At 38.9% G+C, this 23406-nt stretch overlaps 1 protein-coding gene across 1 annotated transcript; it reads left to right on the forward strand.

The window, feature by feature from the left end:
- The first annotated feature begins 2150 nt into the window (after positions 1-2150).
- On the forward strand, positions 2151-19576 carry LOC131084076 (tyrosine-protein kinase TXK-like). Its single transcript, XM_058025172.1, has 15 exons — positions 2151-2155; positions 6343-6450; positions 6652-6754; positions 6944-7146; positions 8146-8208; positions 8849-8903; positions 9711-9790; positions 11143-11270; positions 12389-12463; positions 13409-13580; positions 14281-14497; positions 15424-15488; positions 17459-17577; positions 18038-18195; positions 19508-19576. Exons 1-15 carry the CDS (start codon positions 2151-2153, stop codon positions 19574-19576), a joined length of 1620 nt encoding a protein of 539 aa, XP_057881155.1.
- The last annotated feature ends 3830 nt before the right edge of the window (positions 19577-23406 follow it).

The raw sequence follows: 23406 nt of genomic DNA on the forward strand, positions 1-23406 counted from the left end.
CTGAATATAATTTCTGCCTACTTGGTAATGGGGTTGATACTGAGGATGTCAGGAACTCTGAGGCACCCAGTTTCTAGATGAATTATTTTTTTTTAGTTGAATGTAGCCTTAGGTGGCTTATTTTAGAAGGTATCAGAACTCCTCTGGAGGCAGCTGTGTTGCTGACTCTCCTGGAATCTTTGAAAGCACGCTGCTCACCCTTAAGCTACTTCAGCCCTTCCTCCCATTTTTATTATAACTGAATCCTGTCAGATGTTGGGGTCAAAAATCCATTTGAACAAAACCATTCAGTGATTTATATCTGCTGTGGGTTTTTTACTTAAAAAAAAAAATAGTTAGACCTAGTGGTAACAGCTTAATAATTTTTTTTTCTATAAAATATTTCATACCAGACCATTTTTTCTCCTTCTACTCTGTTTTTTTTTTTAAAGAAAAGGTAAGTAGGCGTGGTCAAGCAATATTTGTGGTTTACCATGCTTCATATCAGAGCAAAGAGCTCAGTTTGGGCTGTTTTACTGGCATGGCTGATGAAGGGAGGTTTGCATTTTCATTTTGATATAAACGGATAACCAGACATGATTCTTTCTACCTGTAAGTAAACTTGGGTGCATATTTTGATCTTGTAGTTTTGTTTTGTGCAACAGCAGTGTACTTAGCAAATGAAGTATTTAAATATTGCCATAAAAATATCAATCTACTTTCTCTTGCACTGCTAAGGGGATCTCTGTTAAGACTGCTTGTCTTGACTTTCAAAATTAACACACAAATATTAATCCATTGTACCACAGATTTAGCAAAGCAACTGTTTTTACATATAGATAGGGAGATGTTTCCAAATACTGTTCTTAAACTTGTGAACTACATGGACATGGACAGAGAGTTTGGTAGAGCTAAACCTATCCTTCCTCAGAGTAGAGTTAACTCACAGGAAAGACAGGAAGCCTCAGCTTGCACACATCTAAAACTGAAAGCTTGTATTTTAAAATTATTTTAGAAGCAAACTGTACTGTGGCTTTCTACCAGGTTATTGATTTTTGTAGTAATGTTGAAAACTGGCAGACCAGACCAGGAGGCATGGTGTGTTACAGCAAAGGTTTGGTGGGTGAAGCTGAGTTTGTAGTGTTGAACACAGTTAACCTTCTGCTCCATTGCAAGAGCAAGAGCTTCTTGCAAGCCAAAAAATGGTGGAAGAGTGCAAACCTTAGATGTGGACTGGAGTGCCTTCAGTGTTAGTAGCACTTTGGGAAACTGATTCAGAAAAAGGGATTTTCTTCTCAAATGAAGAAAATGGTGAAATAGCAAAGTTATAAAATGCCAATTATAAAAATTAATTTCTAAATTGTTGCTTTTGTCTTTGATGTTACTTTCCTAAAGCTTCCATTTACAGTGAGTAACAACTGAGGATGGGAGGAAGATGGCACGTATATGTGTGAATTTACCATGTATACAGACAGCATTATCAAGCCAAAGTGTACTCTGGGTGTTGTGGGACTGTATCAGGCCATGATGTGTTTTCACTCCACCTTCTCTGTTCTCATGGCACTCTCCTTAAGCTGCTTAAGCAAATGGCTGTTCCTGACAGCTGACCCATCTTTTTCTTCTTCCTCTTGCATCCCATCTGCTCTGTTGTGCACAGATAAATTTATTTCCAGGACTCAAAAGTTAGTTATCAAAATGTCAGCTGCACATTTTTAGGCTGTGTATTTGTCAGATTAGCTTCAACACCATTTTCCTAGTGTTTTTACTTTAGCCACATGCTTCTCGTGCCATGGTTATTTCTTGTTTTGAAAGAGAGCATCCTAATAGGTCTGATGTACAGAACTGTCGTGGTTCTTGCTAGTGTTGGGATTTGTGTTTGCTTGGCTGTCATCAGGGAGATAATGTGACCCTGCTTTATAAACAAGTGTCTTCTTCATAAACTGCTCATTCCCAGAAAGAAAAAGATATTAGCAGTGAAACACACTGTATTTGTTTATTCCTGTGTTAAATAACTTTGTCTAAGGTGGAAAGCTTTCATCAAAAATTGCAGAAATAAAAAATTCTGTATACAGTTTAAGAAGGAAGATGGCCAGTTATAGATTCAACACCTCAAATACTCTTCTTGTTTAATTTAAACCCAGGTTTTAAGCTATGAGTTTAGTTTTTCCATCATGACGTACCCCAAGGATCAAAGCAACGTGTGTACATAGCTTGTGTTGTGATAGAACTCAAGGGAATGTGAGCTGGAAGATTTAATGGGGCTGTGGGTGCTGCAGAAATCTTTCTTGTTATGGATTTAAAAGAAGCTGGATTTGAGTACTTTTTTATTTATGGGAAACTTTTTGGTTAGGCCAGAAACAGAGAGGTGGATTCTAAAATAATTGATAGCTCCATAAGTACTTTATTTGAAAAGACATCAAAATTAATTTACTGTTAAAAATTAGAGACTGTTTCTTCCTCTTAGCCTGTATTTCTTTCCTGTGTCCTGTCCAAGCAGTCTGTAATTCATAACATGGCAAATCTAACTGGTCTCTCTGTTCTCTTCCAAATATGGAACCCAAAGTGTGATTTCCTTGCTGAAGCACAACTCTCAGTGATACCATCAGTGACTAATCTTTAATTTATGAACTCTTCAGTGTGGTTACTTGAGCTGGGGACCAGGGGATCTAGGCCAGCTAATATGTGACTCTAACACTCCTTGACAAATCCAGTGTTTTGCTTAGGAGAATGTCCTTGGTGAAAAACTAAAGGAAATCAGATAGAATTGTTCCACTGATTTCAGGGATCTAGCAGAAGGGATAATCAAGAAGAAATGTTTTAAATGAGTAAATTCTATTTTCAAAGTACTTGTATTTTAAATTATAGCTTTTAAAAAATTGAAATACGAGAGTTTAAATATTATAATTCTTTCTTAGTTTTTCTGATGGGTGTTGAGAAAAGAGAAAGGAAGGAAGAGCTCAAGACCTGAGAGAGTGCATGTGGGGGTGAGAAGTGTCAGGCAGGAAATGCCATCTTCCTGCTGTGTGACAGCACACACTGCTTTGCAGCCCTCAGTGTCAGCATCTTCCTTGGTCACGGGGAGAGTTAAATCAAGTTACTCACTCAGTGTATCACAGCTTGCCCCATCTGTAATGTTGGCCATGTCTTCCTGAAATAGCATCACAGTTTGGGCCTACTTTCTGAAGTAAGTTATGAACTTAATAAATATGAATTTAATTGGGAGGGAAAAATGTACTTCAAGAAACTTACCAATGACCAGGGAGGATGTAAAGTGCATAGATCAGTACATGAGTCTTTGCTTGAGAACTGAAATTCCAAGCCATTAGGTCCAAGCTTCTTGCCTTAAGTCAATTTAACTTAAGCAGGACTGAGCTCTGCAGAGTTGAAGGCCTTTTTCTATGAGCTTTGATAATGTTTCCTGGCAGCCTTGGCAAATTTCCAAGCAGGAATGTACAGTTTGCACTGCAATGATTTACACTGGTACTAATTTCTACTGAATTAATTCCACAAATACTCTAGGAGTGATGGAGGGACAAAAGAATTTCAGAAGTGACTGAGGTTGCTGAAAAAAGATGTATAAAGACAAATTAATTCTCAAAGAACTGGAAATTGTCTGCTTTAGGATGATATCTGCTGGATTGATAGGCTGTGATTTCACACTTAAAATACTCTACTACTCCACTAAACTTTGGTAGGACTGTGCAGTTTTTGCTGCTCCTCCAGATCCTGCAGTTCAATTCAGTGTGGTCTTGTCTGATCCATGGCCTTAATCCAATCTGAGCCTTAATTTACAGTCTGCAGAATTTATCATCTCCTATTTTGTCATCTTTATTAGGTTACACATTCCATCCTTGGAAAAATTGCTCACCAAATGAAGCACATGTCCCAGGAAGAAACATCACAATTACAGCTTCAATCTATACTTTTTCTGTGGTTTTATGGATAGGACAAGAGGATAAATATTCAATATCATATATGCTTAGGGTATTTTTTTAAGATGTCACATGCAGTCATTCATTACTAATAGCTTTTAGCACAGTGAAAGGAGGGGGTCAGACATAAAAGTCATCCATTAACAAAACAAGTCTGAGATTCACTGAAGGCAAAAAGGATTCCTGACCTTACACTATAAATACACTCAAATTACTGGGCTCATAAAGAAAACAATCCAGAATTACACATCCATGGCATCTGTCTGAACCCTTGTTTTCAAGCTAACAGCCAAATCTTTAAAATCTAATTAGAAGATTATTTTAGTGTTACAATGAAAGTCTGCAGTGCTCTTTCTAACTATTTATTGTAAATGTTTTATATGGAGAGCAAATAAACTGAAGAGAAAGAATGTATTTAATTAGACTAGATGGTTCAATGAGAAGAAACAGGTTTTGAAATATCATGTTCCTGTTTGCAAATAACAACATACTTTATAGACATTGATTAAACTTCATGTCACTGGCTGAAATAAAAGAAACCCAAGCATTTCTTCACCCACAGTGTTGACTATTTATGAGGCAGGTTTAAATGGCCAAGGGACAATTCAATGTACACTGGACAATTATACAGCAAATCAACTTCATTGAAAATATCTTTTTAGTCTGGCTGCTTTGAAGAGAATTGTTGCTGTCAGCTGACTTGGGTATTTTTATTTGCTGCATTTTACACAGCTGTCACTGGAAACTTTTATCAAACAATCGATGGTGTCTTCTGATTACAGTCAGCTCATCCATTTCCCATACAATAGATTCTTCACAGGATTCAACAGTCTAGGGGAAACTTGACCATGACTTTCAAGACTGTCTAAACAAACCACTTATGAGACAGGGCTCTTCCAACTAAGAACTAGATTTGGTCTTATCGTTCTGACATCGAACATCCTCACTTTTTTTATTAGCACAAGATTTGCTATGCTGTGTACCTTCATAGGGAAAATAATTACGTTTTCATTATGTGGTAAGGTTGCTTAATTGTTTGAATGCTAAGATTCATATTCTTAGTACACTTGGCTTTCAGCTGGTAATAGGCAATGGCAAAAGGTTTCACAAGACACTAGAAGGGACATCCTATTTATTCCAGGCTGGATTAGGTCATTAGGATCAGCGATGCAAAAGTGCCATGAGGGCAAAACAAATAATGTGGAAGGAACTGGTGGGACTGCACAAAGAAATATCATTGAAATACAAAGCAGCAAAATTCTGAGACCTTGGGAAGTCTATTTCAAATAAAAATCTGAGGCGTCTTTGCAAACTGTGACATCTATGGCAGAGAAAAATAGGACACATTCTAGTGGGATATAAAGTTTATTTTGTGTTAGTGCTGCTGAATATGAGGGGAACCTTGTCTCTCCATCCCTGACTGACATGCTTCTTAAAAGAAGAACCTGAGCCTGTCCTGCAGGTGCTGCTGTGCCCTCCCACCTGCCCAGTGGTGACACTTCAGGGATCTGACCCAGTAAAAAGGGAGTACCTGCCCTTTTAGCATCCTGTCTTGTCCACTTTGAGATGAGATGAGATGAGGTGGAGAAGGAAAGAGTACAGGACTATAACTGCTGCAGCTTAGCTCAATCTGCTCTGGGAACACAAACTGGGGAAGGTACATCTCAGCCTGGGTAGGAGTGGACCAAGTGTCAACCATTTATTTACTTCATTCAAATATTTTTAATGCCTTCCAACATATTTAGTATCATATTATCTCTGCTGCATATACAAGATAGAGTGGATTGGTTTCTCTCTAAATTTTTGATGTCTGTGATAATGTATCTAATGTATTTTGGATTTAGAAACAATTTTGTAAACAAGGATTATCAGCCCCTTGACATGGAAGTGTAAAGCACATATTCTCTCTGCACTTCAAACCTAGGCTAGTGTATTCATTATATTAATGGCTGCAAAAGAAACAGGAAAATCAGTATTAATTCAGAGAAGTAAATGTAGTGTGGCTCCTTTAATAAACCTGAAAATAAAGAAAAGCTTTTCATGCAAGCATGGTTTTATATTTGTCTTGAATAATCTAAAAATTATGTCAGTGCTAAAGGGGACAGTTCTCCATCTCCTGTCCCTGACAAGAGTCTCATTCCCCTCAGTGCGCTAGGTAGAGCTTGTGCAGGGTGGTGTAATCAGCCAAACTGGTATGAATTTGGCTGACAATGTATCTTTTTTTATTATTTATTTTTGCTGATTTAGTGAGCTGATTTAGCTCATACATATAGCCTCATGATTGCCAAAACATTGTAAGGGAGACCGTGGTAGGAAAGGTCTGCTGGTTTTGGTGACTGCAAATTCAGCCATAATGATTTGCTAGATATCTCACAACAAGACAGAGCTAACAGTGGGTGTAAGCACATAGGATAGTCCTTAATTCTCTAAGTTTTGTGAGCAAACAAACAGAAACACTGCAAATATGGAAATTGTTCTTGTTCGCAGATCACACCATCCAGTCTGTTTTCTGCTGCTGCTGCTGCTCAGTGCAAGAAAGGTATGTGAAATGCTTAAACTTTTCAGTAATTAAATATCTACACATAAAGGACTTAATCAAGTCCCTCTATTTGCAGTAGAAGATGTAGGATGTATTTGCCATACATCCCTAATGAAGGAAGGCATGGATGGCCATGGAATTTTTAATGTGCCTGTTTACAGGTAGGCATTCACACGAATGCTTCATGTTTTTCAAAATCAGGGAAATGAGAACAAAAGTGAACCTGGAGCCTGACGCTGTCCTGGTGACCCAGTACTCTGCCTCACAGCCAGATGTTTCCTATGAATCTATTTGGAAGTGTGGGGTAAGTAACATTTTGGCAGGTGAAAAGAGAGAATTGACACACCGTGGCTCAGTACCAGGATAAGCAGGGGGGTAACTAGCTCTTGAGCATATAAAGTCCTTTGTTGCATAAAAATTACAGAGTAAGAGTAACTAAGCAATCTATAGTACAGAGAAAAGACTAGTTATAAAAAATACTTTGATTTTTCAGCAGCCCAAGAGACAGTTTAAGGACAAGCCATTACCTCCTCTGCCTCCTGAGGCCTTTGAAGACTACAAGGACAAACCCAGAGTTATTGCACTCTATGACTTCTTTGCTAGAGGGCCTTTAGATTTACCTCTCAAGAAATCAGAAGAATACATTGTCCTGGAACAGTATGATCCCCTCTGGTGGAAGGCAAGAGACCAACATGGGTAAGAGAGAGGGCATCTATTTCAATCTCCCTACAAAGAAAGAAAAAAGCCTTAAAACAACCTGTGCAAAGGTGGGCAGATAGAATGAGACTTATGGGACTATTTAGGAACAGGCTTGAAAGTGCTCAACTATATATGAGGCACACAGAATGACTGGGGAGACTTTCAGCAGGGCTTGGCACCCCAGAAGTGGACAGGGAATCTAGAACCTGTTGGGAATTCAGAGTTAAGCCCTACACTCAGTAGGTTCCTGAGCAACATAGGGATGTTTGAAGACCATGTGGATCACTGGGCTCTGGGCCATGTGAAAATCCAGCTTTCCATATTTCAAATGCTCTACAATGGAGCATGTAGGTGTAAAAACTTTATGAAACCACAGAGATTATGAAGACATTCCTGAAACATAAACTCTTCCCCAAAATACCTGGTTATTTCAGAGAGCTAGATAACTTCAATTAGGATCTTTTTCACAGTTATATTAGTTTTGTTTTGTTCCCCTTTCTCCTGTGTATTATCTTCAGTATATCCTGTTTGGGAATGGTTGCATGTTATATTATAACCATCTCCTTTCCCTTCTGATTTCTCCTTTAAATATTTTAAATGCTTTTTCTCAACTTATGTTTTCAGCAAAAGTATACTGACAACTATTTTGAACATACAAACAAGTACACACTTTGTATTTCTTCATATAGGAGGTTTGTACAGGCCAGAAATAAAGATGGTGGCTTCTGGTTCAGAAGGAAAATATTTTTTTCCTAAATCTCAGCCTATACCATCTGGCTTTTTCATTTGAGTAGCCATCCACAGTCATGGGACAAAAAGTTGTGCCTGGATGAAAGGACTCAAATTTTTATTCAGTTTTAATGCTGGAATTCAGTATCCAGCAACATAGCCCCCAAGATAAGGAATCTTTGTAATTCAACAAAAGGATGATGTATATCTTAATCCTACTTATCTTTTACACCATACTATAATATTATCCCCAATATGTCGTTTCAGGAATGAAGGTCTAATTCCCAGCAACTATGTTACAGAGAAGAAAAGCAATTTAGAAACATACAAGTAAGTACCTTTGAAAATTATAACTGGGCTTTTATTTCTAAAAATGGATTGCAGAAATACATTTTAATGTTTGAGCCTTCAAATTTTTATTAGACATGAACATGTTTATCAAAAGCTTTCTTTTTTTTTAATACAAAACATTACTCCTAAAATGAATTTAAATTCATGTACATGAATCATAGTGTCAGAATCCAGATTTTTCCTGTTTCTGTAGACCCAATGCATAATTCTGTATTCAGATCTTTGCCTGTTGTGATCATGTAGCTAATTCCATCTACTATAAATTTGAATTACTGGAGAGAAGATGAAAATTCTGAAAAATTGTAGAGAAGAAAGGCTTGACACATCATCCAGGACTGTAAATTTCATCACAGTTTGGCATAACTTTTTTTTTTTCCCCTGGGGTTTCTTTTTCTTTTTTTCTTCTTTTCTTTGAGCTAATACTTAGTCACAGTAAATTGGGGCCAAAAAGTTCTAAAAAAATGTCAAATAAAATCATTCTAAATTAAGACATATTCATATACAATGATAGTTCTAAACATGTTTTTGACTTGGAATAATGCAACTACTAAACTGTGAAACAAAGCAAACATTCATTTTTACTGTCTGAAATTAAGGATAGGTTATGTCCTTGTTGCAGGTGGTACTGCAGAAACATGAACAGAAGCCAGGCAGAACTTCTTTTGCACCAGAAGGTAATTCAGCTTACTCATAGAGCTAACAGTACTGAAAAAATACCTATCAGTAGAGGCATCAAGAGCATTATCACAGTCAAATCAAAATCTGTTTGGTATTCTGTAAGAGAGAAAAGTACATTGTAAGATTTCTACCTTAAAAGGTAAAGGCTTTCTGGTGTAAGTGTAAAGTGCAGACTATCCAGATTTCACAAAGCTTTAAGTTGTAGTCCCAGCAAATTCTATGCCAGATAAATCAAATTATGTGGCTTACTGTGCTTGTCTGTTACATTAGACATTAAAAACTGAAATCCATGTAGTAAGCTAATTAGCTCTGAGTTTAGCAGAACTTAACAAATCACTGCATCTTCCTTAAATACAGAGCAAACAATCCACACTGATTCTACCCCCTGTCAGTTACCAAAGTGCCTAACTCAGTCAAACTCATTGGGTCTTTGCTCAGGCCTAGGGCAAGAAAGACCAAGGAAGAATGTCTCAGACAGAATTGTTTTAACTGGATTTTTTTTTCTAGTGATTTGTACAATTTGATTTTTTAATAAATTGAAACATTTTCACTCTCTCACACTGAAGAGTATAATTCAGCTAAATTACTTATCTCTAAAAGTTTCCTGGCATTTATTATTTTCTCTTGGTTTATTTTGCTCTGCCATGTACCCGGCTATCTATTCCTGTTCTCCACTTCTTGATCTTCCTCCCAAATAGCCATAGGTATTCTACAGAATTTGGTAATCAGCTGCAAGTCCTGTCTCAAGGGAGCATTACTGAAGCTCAAAAGCATAAAATAACTCTACCTGGATTTCTTTTCAGCCCAAAGAAGGTGCCTTTGTTGTCAGGGATTCAAGCCGGCAGGGTCTTCTTACGCTGTCCATGTATTCGCGGGCTAAGGGGTGAGTTCCTCTGAATGGTCGGGGTTTGAATCAAGTGGTGATGGAAAAGCTTCCTGCAGACTCCTCAGAATAACTGGGTAGGCTGGACATGCAGTGCACAGGAGCAGGGAGCCACTGGGATGCTTTTCATGCAGAGTTAATCACCCTGTGTGCAGAAAAGATCAAGGGGGGTGGTGGATCTGGGAGTCAGTGTGCAAAGGTCCTGGCAAGACAGGATTACCTGCACTCTCTGAAATTCTCAAATGATCTGCTGTGGAAACCAGCTGTGGAAACCATGCCACAGCCTTTGGCCACTGCACCAAACTGTTTCCTTTCTCCACAGGCTCTGTGCACTGTAAATCCATCCCAGACTCTGCTGTGCTCAAACTTCACTTGCTTGTCTCCCAAAATCACCTCACCCCTACTTGTGCAGTCTTACTTTTGCTGGACAACAGCCACAGGACTCACACTTTCCCATATCAGGAGCAATCACCTACACCACTGATTTAACCTATTTCAAGCTGTCCTATACCCTCTTGATCAGCCCTCCCACATCCCCCTCTATCAACTGTGTCTGCTTTCCTTCTCTCCCTCTTACAGCAAGCCAGAGGTCAGAGCAGCTAATGCATTGCTGTTACCTCCACCCTCTTCCTCTCCCCCTCCATTCCCTCCTTGGAAATCTGGGGCCAGCCCTCCCCACCATCCCTGTGCTGGGGTCAGGCTCACAATTTCTGTAGGCTCAGGAGTGTTTCTGACAATGACTCAGTAATGCAGACTGTATAATGTCTCTGTATTCTGAGCTCTGCTCGCTGTGTCCACAATTTAGAGTACTAACCTTCAGCAACCACCAGCCTGAAATGCCAACTTAACTGCTTAATTTTGAGTGTCACAGAAGCAGGGATAAGCAGACAGCAAAATACACAGAAAGCAAAAAAGACAGATAATGCAAAGAAATACAGAAAAACAAAGGTGTCAAATAAAAGCTCCAATGAAGAGTCTTTGAAGAAACAGAACTGAAAATTTAATCTCATGCTATACATGAATATGTGTTTAAGTTTTTGGGGAGAAAATGCAGGTAATTTGTAACATTTCAATTTCAAGAGGTTGTATTCAAATGAATGTTAAATGAGGAGGAGCAATTCTTAAACACTGTGGCTATTTCTTATGAATGCATTGATAGAGGGGTAAAAAATACTTTGGCAACAAAAGTGGGGTTTTTTCTCTTGAAACAGTGTTCCACCTAGACACAGCCATTCTCAGCTGAGAACTGTGTCCCAAGTTTTCAGATTTTTCTATGTTTTCATAGTGAAATTTAAGCAGATTTATACTATAAATTATTTTTACTGAAAATTCTAATGCTTTGTTGATTTCAGAAGTCATAATGGGAATATTCTACATTATCAAATTAAACAAAATCACTCAGGACAATATTATGTAGCAGAAAATTATGTCTTCTCATCTGTTCCTGAGCTCATCGAGTATCATCAACACAATGCTGCAGGTAATGGATGTGAGCTGATAATGGTTTTACATCTTTTTCTAATAGCTTCCTTATAAAATCTGACACAAGTGTTTCTATTGGTAATGAATTCAAATATGCCTTGATTCTTTCTGCCAAAGTTATAGCTGTCATGTGCATATACCATGAGGGAAGTGAAATGACCAAACTTGTCTACATTATTAAATGAGTTTAGCAAAAATAAAAGACTGCTCTGTATTCTCCCGGTTCACATTTGATCGAATGGGACTTGGGTGTAATTTGATCATAATTCTTTCTTTGTCTATGACAAGGACCAGCATACATGCAATCTAATAAAAGCAGAAGCTATGCTGTGCATCAGCAGGCAGCATTCTACTGATTTTGAAAAAAACCCAACCCATAACACAAACAATCAAGGGCAGAATTAGTTCTCCAACACTGACTTTCAGCTTACCAGAGTTAGATACCCCTAACTGTTGGCTGATGGCAGATTTTTATAATTTTTAGCATGAAAAATATCCTTCACCTTGGTTCTGCCCATCATTTTAATACAATATAAAATGGTTTTACTCTGAATGAGGGAAGATGGGAAAACACAGGGAGATCCCTTGCTCTAGAGGGGAGGATATGGGAATGGACAGAGCCTTTTGCTGGAGGGAGGAGAATTGTAGGAAACACTTGTAGCAGAATTGGCCCTAAAAGTAGTAGTGGGAAGAATCAATTAACTCAGGGAGTCCTTGGTGAAGGATGTATTCACTAGTACCCTTGGCTTATTAATGCAAAGAAAATAAATGAGACACAAAAATATTTCAAACCTGAGAAGTCATGCGACCCTACTTAGGTCAGTGATACAGCATTTTAGAGGTCATTTATGCTTACTATCATGGTACAAAAAAGTAAGAGTATTAGTGTTGGCTTTATGAAGTAGAAATAGTTTTGTAGTCGGAGCCCTATTAAATAGTCTTTCTCCGTTTCTTCTCACTGTAGTGTTTTATCTGAGCAAACTAGGCAAAAATAACTTCAATAAATAAGAAATTTACATGAGATTCCAAGTAATTTTGTTTGAGAAGAAGTATGGTATAGCATATTTTAAAATTAAGTACTTGGTCAGCAGAATATTGTGGCTTTGTCCCCTACAGGTCTTATCACACGTCTCCGACATCCAGTGGGATCAGATGGATGCACCTCACCAGAAACTACAGGACTGAGTTATGGTAAATTTTTTATCTTCTTTTGAAGGAGATTTAGCTATCTGCTAAATATCTGAGGCAAGAATTTAGCTCATATTCACCCAGTTTAATTATTAAGTTGTATCTGTGAAATTCTTTGGTAATACTAAACACATAAACAGTGTAAGGTGTCAGTACTAAATGAGACACCTGACTGAGCTGCTTCTGTGACTGTTGTGCTTCTGTTACAACCCCAGTGCATTCAGAGCTATTTGGACTTTTCTAAGCAAACCTAAGACTCAAATAAACATTTAATAGCTTTTGAAAGGCTATTTGATTTTTGTAAATGCTTAGGAAACCAAAATTGAAACCTGAAATTAATACTATTTATGGAGAAGATTTTCTTTGTCAGTTCTGCAGGTTTTAGAAATAAGAATGGAATCTTATGTGGTATTGAAACAAACAAGCAATAAATGCGAGTTTTGTGTATATAGATCAGGAATTTCATACCATCTATTAGACAACAGGAACCTCCAAAACTGAGTATCTTTCATGTTCCCATGAATCTCATGGCTTAATATTTCTGAAGGGTTGAGCTATTGTAGTTATTACAATAAAGGCAGCCACTGACTATTTCTGTAGCTATACTATCCATCTGGAACTGGTTTGGAGATAAAAACATCACACATCATAGTGCCAAAAAAGTTCTCTTGTGTAATCAAAGCTAAACACTTGCCTTATCTTCAAGCCTCAGACATTCCTACATTAAGCAAAATTCCTAATCACATTCTTTAAGCTGTAAAATAGCAATTATATTTAAACATATATGAGCCAGTAAAAAATTTCAGATATTTAAAACTCATGCTATGACTGACGAACAAGTGTGATGCTTTGCAGTGCTCATTGACTGCCATCAGCAAGACATGTCTCCTGCAGCATGGCTCAGGAAAGCTGGCCTGACTCTCCTGACATTTTGGGTTGCTTTTGCAGAGGAGTGGGGATTAAACCCATCTGAACTGCTGATACTGAAAGAACTTGGGCGTGGGCAGTTTGGAGTTGTTTATCTTGGTAAATGGAAAGAGACTGTCAAGGTTGCCATCAAAACAATCAGTGAAGGTGCAATGTCTGAAGATGATTTCATAGAGGAGGCCAAACTGATGATGTAAGTACAAAAGCTATTCTGTCAGCTTACCAAGAAATAAATATAACCTAATTCCATTTCAAACAAACAAAGCAGTTTGATGGGAATGGTGGATGTGTGGGACAGAAAGGCTGATATAAAGGTCTGAACCAAGCTGATGCAGGTGCTTCCTATGCCCAGACTTTCTTTAGAGTGTGTCTTGCTTTGTACTGTGGAGCTCAATGGGGAATAAATGTTCTGGTAAAATGTAACTGTGCTCCTACAACTATTCTTTAATCCATACCTCAGTGTCTCTAGGAAGAGCTTCTACCCAACTAAAGCTTTTGAGAAACTATATTACCATACCTGCAAACTTTGGAAATTAAGGAAGTATCTACACGAGGTCTTGGCAAAGCCCAGAAGGGATGAACCCTTCCTTGCAGGGTCAAGGCCCCTGCCTGCAAACCAAGTGTAGCTCGACCTTTCCATTTTGCAGCAACCAAATCAAGCTTTGCATTCACTGCATTTATATAACTGATGAAGAATTATGGGTTCACAGAGTGAAATTTTGTAGAAAGTTTTAGAGAGAAAAGCATTAAGTACTGGGAGAACTCTTAGTATAGCTGAATAGGACACTGTTTATCAAGTAGTGAAATATTTTTTCAAAGCCATCACGAGAATCAAAGGTTTAGTTACCTGCCAAGAACAAATATTAGCCTGTTGAAAATGTGATTTTAAACAGGAAACTCTCCCACCCAAAGCTGGTCCAGCTTTATGGAGTGTGCGCCCTTCACAAGCCCCTCTATGTTGTGACTGAATTCATGGAAAATGGTTGCCTGCTCAGTTACCTGCGGCAAAGGCGGGGGAAACTCGGCAGAGACGTTCTCCTGAGCATGTGCCAGGACGTTTGTGAAGGGATGGAATATCTGGAAAGAAACAGCTTTATTCACCGTGATTTGGTAAGTACAATAGGTTTTCTGTGGCTCTTATCAAATATTTGCAGTACAGAATGTGCTGTTGCATTTTATGGGGCACTATGTATCCTGTAAGACTTCAACCCTGCAGGATCTAATAAGGAAAATCCAAACTTTTCAGCTGTTGTTTTGCCCATGGACAGCTCAAAAAACCACTTGAGAGAAGTTTGTCCATTGGAAACACCCCTTGAGAGCTCAGAGAAAATTAGGATATTGACATGGAACTAGCTGGTATTATGACATCTCAATGTGAAAGTGATTAGGACACAACCAGAATCACAGCATTACAAAATGTCAGCAACAATCAGAATTTTTTAAAATTGAAATATTTTTCTATCTATATTTTTTGGCTCTCTACAGCCATTCATTAATGTTGGGAGATATGAGTGGCTTTTCTGCCCATAGGCAGGGAATTCGAGAAAAGGAGTTTGTTTCTTTACTCCTTGATACTTTTTCAATGCTCACATTTGGATGCAGAGAGGAAATCTTCCTCCTCTCCTGCCTAGTTGCATGAAGAAATGTAAAATCTTGAAAATTACCAGGAAGTTCCTGATTTCTGTAATGAAAACATCAAAAAACAAATTTAAGAAGTTACACTATTTGTCCCTTGTGTTGATGTTCAGGAAAAGATCTGGTTGGATCATTAGACTCTGAAGCCTAAAAGTCTTTCACTGTTAAGAATACATAAACATACATACTACAAGCATATAAGTTGCCAGGTGCTATGTATGTGTAACTACACAATAGTGAAATATGTTCACTGACTCAAAAATTCATTAATATTTTTGACCAATACACTAATCTCCTTTCAGATATAAACAGCATGAGCTAGAGCAAATATAATCAGCTGCTGTATTTCTCTTAAAAATCTTTAGCCCAGATTTCAGATATGTTTCTCTCATTTTCCCCAGGCTGCAAGAAACTGTTTAGTCAATGAGGAGCACGTGGTTAAAGTATCTGACTTTGGCATGGCAAGGTACGAGGTCACTGACAAAGGTTTTGTGAGCACCCATTCTCAGACAGGTGCAGCATGATCTTTAGTTAACCTCACTGCTTGCTTCACTGGTTTGGGGGATCCCACTGTGGGTAATATTTGAATCCTGATGAAAATTGTAATGTTGTTTAACCACTGTGCCATGAACTGGATGTCATGTCCTCCTCTTGCTCTTGGTGAGAGCAAGATAGGTAAACACAGTGCCAGGTAAACTTCAGAGGTGTTTATGGACAGAGAAATGCCCAGAGTGCACAGGGCAGCCAGAAGCCTGAAGAAAGAAGTTCCCCAGCTTTGCTAGCAGGATGGAGGTGAGAAAGTCGCTAGGGACAGAACTGGAGCTGGTGCTGACCTCTGGAGGCTGCGGTAGCTGAGTAGGTGAGGCAGGATGCAGGGAGGACCATGTGGGTAGGAAGTGTGACACATGCTGCTCTGGAAGGGAAGTGGTTTTTCTGCTTAGTGATAGAATCAGCCAAAGTGAGGAAAGAGAGCACTCTCAACTCTGACAAGCACCAGCCTGAGAAACATAACTCTAGCCTCACAGACTTTCCTCAGAGGACACAGCTGAGCTGGCCAAATGACTGAATGCTGACCAAAGAGGACAACAAAAGGTTGTCCTCTTATAAGGCCAACATAAAGCCCTCTACTTTTGTGCTTTACTGGCTGGTTTTTCTGTGGGTTAGCATTAGGAGGCAGATGAGCTTGAAAGACAGTCAGTGGCTCTGAGCAGAAGGTTGTGGTGACACTTGTGGCTGCGAGTCGTTAGGTCAGCACAGCCATGCTCCTTCAGTTTTGCCTCCTATTTCTAACCTCAGGCTTACAACACCCTAGCAGTTTATAGCTAAGGACTTGTTTTTCAAAGGGCTATCCTGTACCATGGTTGTACTGCTCCCCAAAAGGGAAAGGTCAGCATCAGGGCTCTGGACTCATCCAAATGAATGAGAAAATACAGGAAGACCAAGGTGGCTGCCAGGCTCCAGCCTAAGAATAATGGACCTGAAAGGCTCACTGTGGCCACAAAGTGGAGATCAGTGGGCTGGCTCTAGGACTCACTATCCTGAGGAGGCCGTGGAAACGCAATGGGAACACAACCTAATTATTCAGAGCTCACACAACTGCTTTTACAGGTTATTTTGTACTGCTATTTCATATGTTCCTAATTCAACAGCCTCCCATGTTTCTGTGCCTGAACCAAAATGAGAAAGTGAGGCAAAAAGATTATTTATTTCAATGTGACCTCCTTTAAAAGGTGCTTTAAAAAAATTACCTTTATGCTTTCCCTGAGAATAAATGTGTGCTGCATGTCTGTGATCTGCTCAGGAACGTTAATACTTGGAAAATGTGCCCAGTGTTCATAAGGATGTTGGGGTCAGCCTAGTAGTCATTTAAAATGTTGCCCTATAAATGCCTGCATTAGGTAAATAATTTCATTTTATCTGGGAGGTCAGCTCCTATAAGCTTGGGGAAAAACAATTACATTAGTGCTCCTACAAGAACTGCTGTCTTGAATGTGATAAACATTTGTTTGTGTGCTGCTTTGGTAACAATGTCCCTGATATGGCATCTGTGAAGATGGACAGCAAGAGTCTTACTTGGGTAGAACAAGTGGTTGAAAAGGTGGATCCTTTAAAAAAAGGACTAATTATTTATTGCTGCTGATTTTCTTGCCCATGGTGATGTGTCTTATTGTCATCTTTTGGGTGTATATTAATAATTACCATCCTGTCACTCTTATGCTTGTATCAAAATGTTTTATTCTGACATAATTCTGATGAATAATCCAAATCATTCACTTAGACAAAAATGTCTTTAAGTGCATTGCTATGGGCTTTTTTGTGTGTGTGCATTTTATACTAAAATAGCGATATAATTTTGTTTCTAAATTGATACTATTTTTCTGGAATGAGTGGGAATTTCACTCATTGAAAAATATGTGGTTTCCTCTTATTCTTCAGGTATGTCATTGATGATGAATATATCAGCTCTTCAGGTGCCAAGTTTCCAGTCAAATGGTCATCTCCTGAAGTCTTTCATTTCAAAAAATATAGCAGCAAATCAGATGTCTGGTCATTTGGTGAGTTGATTGGGTGAAAGGGCAACCATACTTCCCTAAAAAAAACTACTGATGTGATTTAGGAAAGTATAAATTTCTACCCATACTACATATCTGAAACTTCAGTCTTTCCCAATTTTCAAAGTTTGCTTATATTGGACAAATGGATTTTTCATTCGGAAGGTTGCACCTTAAAAGTAGATTTTGACTGAAATGTGCATTTCTGATGAGTCCTCATTAGCCAAATGTATTCATCTGAGTTTCATGGACAATCACCTTAGCTGACTTAAAAGAGAGCAGAATTATATTAGTTGAAAATTGTTTGGGCTGTATCCTTCATTCAGCTCAGGCTGCCCGTACTCTCATTCATTTTTCAACACACAGAAGAATCAGGAGTGGTTTTTATTCTCCTAATTTTGTTGAAAACTTGTGGGTTTGGCATCTTTTGTTTTGTCCTAAACCTATTTTGGTTCACTTCTAGGTGTACTGATGTGGGAAGTTTTCACAGAAGGCAAAATGCCTTTTGAAACCAAGTCAAATGCTGAAGTTGTCCGTGAGATTTCTCAGGGTAACCGACTTTATCGACCACATTTGGCATCACATCCTGTGTACAAAGTCATGTACAGCTGCTGGCATGAGGTTTGTTCCCCATGTTTTTTTTTCCCTGAGGTATTACTTTGTTCTTAATTTTTAACATGGATGTAAGAGCAATCTTAAAAGCTCAAGGCATTAAATCCTTATTTCATATCTGTGGCATTCTCAGCATCTCCAACTGTTTTTGGAGTTTACAAAAGTTTGCAAGCCTCTGCTTCTTTTAACTGTTGCAGCTGAGAAATACAGAGCACACTATCAGTACAATAGGTCTAGAGCATCCCTGGTTGGAATATGCCACTGCTGTCCTGTTTCTCTGCTGGGTGCAATGTGATACCTTTTTTGTGCCTTTGTATTGTTCATGGCTTTCTCTAGATCTGCTCTGGATGATAACACACTCATACACCAAGTGGATATGCCCACTAAATGTAGATTTTGAAACCCCTTTTTCAAGTGTATATCAGTATCTCTGTACATCAGGGCAGCTCCTAAGGCTGCACCTCTTTCACCCTCTCCAAGCTGATTTAGTACTTCATGTTCTTTCACCATTTGTCCAGCACCTATTATTTCCTATATTGGTAACAAAACACTGATTTCCTCAACTTCTCCATCTGATTAGTCCCTTAAGGGCCCTCCTTCTCTAGTCTCTAGAAGAAATGAATCTTTATTTTAGGTTAAAAGTCCTTTCAGAAGAGCTTTGTGTGCAATTTTTTCATGTAAAATTGTGGGCATACACAGTGAGTAGCTGGGGAATCTTGTCGTTACCATTGCCTCCTTTATCTCCCACCTTACTCCTCTGAATAAAATTTTTAAATCCTGAGTAAAAAGAACAAGCTTAAGAGAAGGAAATCTAAATTGCATCCAGCTTGCCTGCTTACTGCAAACACCCATTGGGGTGCCATCCAGCAGAGAGATCATGGGGAAATTCTCTTTCCTGTCTGCCACCAGACAGGAGTTTGTTTTCCATGCTGAGCTGCAGCACTTCAAATTATACAGCAGTGAAGATCCTTTATCAAAAACACAGGAAGCATTCCTGAGTGCCATGGTTTCCTGGCTGGTAGAGCTTTCCACAAACCTACTGCAGGGAGAAATTCCATAGGAATTCTGATCCAGAATTGAAATAAGTATAAATAAATTTCAGGAATTTTTCACAAGTGTCTGTGCTCATGCTGCTGGTGTCATGAATAACAGATTTTTCTTTTTCTCTAAAATGACAAGCTTGATTTTTTTCATCTGTATTAATAAAATGAAATGTAATTTTTAAGTGTTATCTCATATGTACTTATATCCAATTTCTGAAGTCTGGTACTGTAATCAACCAATCTGCTAACACAAGTTTATCCTCTGCTTTTCTTTTCAGAAACCTGAAGGACGTCCTACTTTTGCAGAGTTAACAGTGACCCTCAGAGACCTAGCAGAGATGACATAATCACAGATTTTATACCAATGTATTTCCTGAAAGGTTAGCATTAAGCATGCCACTAATGAAGCTGGTACAGAAAACCTCAACAGTTAGGAGAGCTCTCTACCTAAATCACAGTACCAGCATCCTGCATACTGAAGCAGCTGTTTGGTCTTGGCACAGTTTTTCTTTTTTGAGAAAGATACTCCAGGACATTGGTTTGGGACTCCCAAGGCTTTGTTTTCATCATTAGGGAGAAAAATCTGTCTGAAAAGCAGTAACCAAGCCTACTCGCCTTATAGATATTTTTATTCATTCTTTTGTTCTGAGTTACACTAATTCTTGCATCAATATTATTACATTATTTATACTTAATATGACTCATGCACTGGGGAATAGTGATTGGCAGAGCAAAATGATGGAAGAACCTCTGATAAGCTCTGGCTGGGTCACTTCTAAAGGCAAGTCCTCGTGCACTGCACAGCATCCAGCCCTGGAGAAGCAGAGCAGGGCTCTGTCCAAGGGACAGCCAGCCCAGTGACTGGCTGCTGGGGCAGTGCCCACACGTGTGCCTGCACCCACTGCTTGGACAAAGTAGTGCCTCAACCCTCCCCTTGCAAATGGCCAGGATGGTTCATGGGCAAGTTAAAACAGGAAACTGACAGTGAAGCTCAGATGGATCCTATGACACCTTACATGGGCACATCTGTACCTCTACTTCTTATGCTATTATTCACTTTTAATTTTAAATATTAACTATGGTCAACACAAATATGTTGTAGAGAAGGAAAGGTAGATGGAATTCATAATTATTTAAAACAAAATAGATCATTGCAAATAAATATGTTCTTGGAAATATGTGATTGCATTGTGAATTATTTGTAGGTAAATACATCACAATATTTAGTGTTTTAGGGCTTTGTAGACAAAATATGTAAAACATGCTAGATAAAGAATTTGTTCAATTTAATTTTTGTCACAAATTGAGTCACAGTTTAATTTTTTATTTCCAAATATAAAAAACAACTGTAACATTAAAATTAAATATAGAAAACCCCACAAAGTTTGGAAATTTCCAAAGGATGATGGCATCTCATAATCAAATATAGTCCTGGCAGTAATCAGTCATCTTTACTACAATTGTGTTTTGATAGTTATCAAGGCTTGGGAAAGGAAATCATTAGTCCCAGTGTTTGATCATTTGGGAGTACCTTCAAACACACTTCTAAGGTATTTCTGCATCAAGTAAACCATGATATTCTCATTATTTCATGTAATTTCCCAGAAGAATTTATGTCACTGTTTACGTTCATAATCAATTTATTTATGAGAATTCAGTCCTTTATGAGAGCTATGACTGAATGCAGGCCTGTAACTGTTGTGGTTTAACCCCAGCTGGTAACAGTGCCATGCAGAGCTTGCTCACTGCCTCTGCCCTGGTGGGACAGACAGTCAGAAGGTAAAACTTGTGGGTGAGATAGGAACAGGTTATCAGCTGAAGCAAAGTAAGATGTAACAATAGCAATAGTGATTAAAGGCAGAAAGAGAGAGGACTAGAACCCAAGAGAAGCCAGTGATGCCCAGTACCAGTGCTCACTCCCTGCTGACTGATGCCCAGCCCATCCACAGGCAGTAACCAGCAGCCCCCAGCCAACTTCCCTCCCTCTCCCCCCCAGGCTGTACGTTGATCACGACATTCTATGGTACAAAATATCCCCTCGGCCACTTCAGCTCAGCTGTCCTGGCTCTGCTCCCTCTTAGCCAAGACTGAGACAACAACACAGTACACACATGGAGCTCACCACAGTTTATGTCCAGGCCACAGAAGTACAAAGCTTTTCAGCAGATGATGTACTACCAATGTGGAATTCAAGCTCTCTCCCCAATATAAAGTACATGGGGACTTTGAATAACATACGAGACATCTTTTTAAGCAGCTCTTGTAAAACTGGTTTTGCCATATTACTGCAAGTTAATGTGTAATACGTTACAGCACCCTGCAGTGAAAACCAGCTCCATTAGATTTATGTGCTCAAAGCATCTTGCTCCTGCCTGTCTCACTGAGCTGTCCCATGGTGAATATGGGACCCATATTCATGTTTCCACCCATCCAGAAACATGCTGGCCTAATAACTGGAGCCAATAATGCTTGCCTACCAGGCTTCCACTCCCCAATATAATCTTTCTGTAGGCTGCTTGGGGAAAAATTTGAAGGAGCCATTATTAACATTCTGACACAGAATAAATTTAACAGCTGCTATCATCAAGCTGACAGTAAATAAATGAAAAAGCATGAGAACTTGATTCAGAGTCAGTGAAACTGGTGCTTAATTGGCAGCAAGAAATGATCTGCAGTACAAAGGTCAAGTATCTACAGTGCATTTATTTACCAGCTACACTCTTACATAAGGACTGAGTAGGCCACCTTAGACCTCATGGTGACTGTGAGCTTAGGTCAAATTCCAACCATATTCTAGGCAAAAAACCAGATGAATAGTGAGTGACATCTTATCACTAACCATAAAGAGGTGTCTGCTTGCTGGTTTCTTTTTGAACTTCCATATGATGAAAATGAGATCTGGAAAAAGTAGTAAAGAAGGTACATCCATACAGGGAAACTTCCATCAAAGGCTGTAGGAGTGTTCAGCATTTGTAAAAATTTAGCTACTATTTGCTGATCAAACATCAGAAAACTTGGAACATAATATTATGGATGGGAGGAAAAGAGGCAGAACTCCAAGCTTTTGTGAGCCAGCCACTTAGGATACATCTCTTTTCTATAAAAAGATGCATTATTGACAAGATGGAATTTATTTTCAGAAAGTGAAATTAATTCACTTGTCAAAAGTACTCCTGAGAAACAGTGCAGACCAATAACTAGTGTGTACAGGGCTGGTGGCATTTGTTTCAGACCAATTCCTGCCTCCTCCCCCTCTCCCCCCAGCAGATTTCACAATGGGAGGCCCTGCAGGCCCACCAAAGCACATCACCATCCCTCCTCCCTCATGCACCACCAGTCTGGCTCCTGCTCAGCCTCCCACCCACATTCTGAACCATGGCATCATTTTAAAACCTGCCCAAAAGGAGTCAGCTACAGCAAACCTGTCCTGCTAGAAGGATATTTCCCAGCACGCTTTCCTAGCCAGTTTTATGTGGGGGGATAGAATGTAAGAGAATAGTGCAGAAGGTAATCTCACACCTGATGAGCTGCAGCTGTACCAATCAACAAAGATTAGGAACAGGCCTGCCCTTAACAGGCCACAGCTGTGTCAAATAAGGAGACGAGTGCTACAAAAGAGTGGGGTAGCTGGTGGTGAGGAGAGAGATGGAGTTTGTTGGCTGTGTTGTGAGGAGCTGTCCATAAGAAATCACTGAGAAGGTATGGGAGCTTTTGAAATAAGATGATGATAGTTTTATTTTGCTGGAATTTAAAGAATAAGAGAACATTTTCTAGGAGTATGCAGTTCCCTGTATAGCTCCAGGATGCAGCCTGATGAGATGAGTTTGAATTTTTGAATATGCACCCTTTGGGACAAAGATTTTGTTTATAGCATAGTTCTTTCAAGTGTGGCTGCAAAATGAAGATGGTAGAACAAATCTCTATAGAAACTAATAACTGATGTATTTCCTCCCAAAATTGTACAGGTGTTTTTAACCTATCCAAGTCTTCTTGACCTACCTAAATTTAGCTGGTGCAGCTATGTAAGGAACTTAATTGCCCATTAATTTGTCCTGAGATATGGTAATAATGAGTGGCTGCCAAGATTTGTTTAGTATCAACATTTAAAAGCATTGTTTAGTATCAACATTTAATTTGGTTAGCAATGTATTGCCTCTGAGGATTGCTTTGTTCTCCT

Source organism: Melospiza georgiana, chromosome 5, assembly GCF_028018845.1.
Source record: "Melospiza georgiana isolate bMelGeo1 chromosome 5, bMelGeo1.pri, whole genome shotgun sequence".
Lineage (NCBI taxonomy): Eukaryota > Metazoa > Chordata > Aves > Passeriformes > Passerellidae > Melospiza > Melospiza georgiana.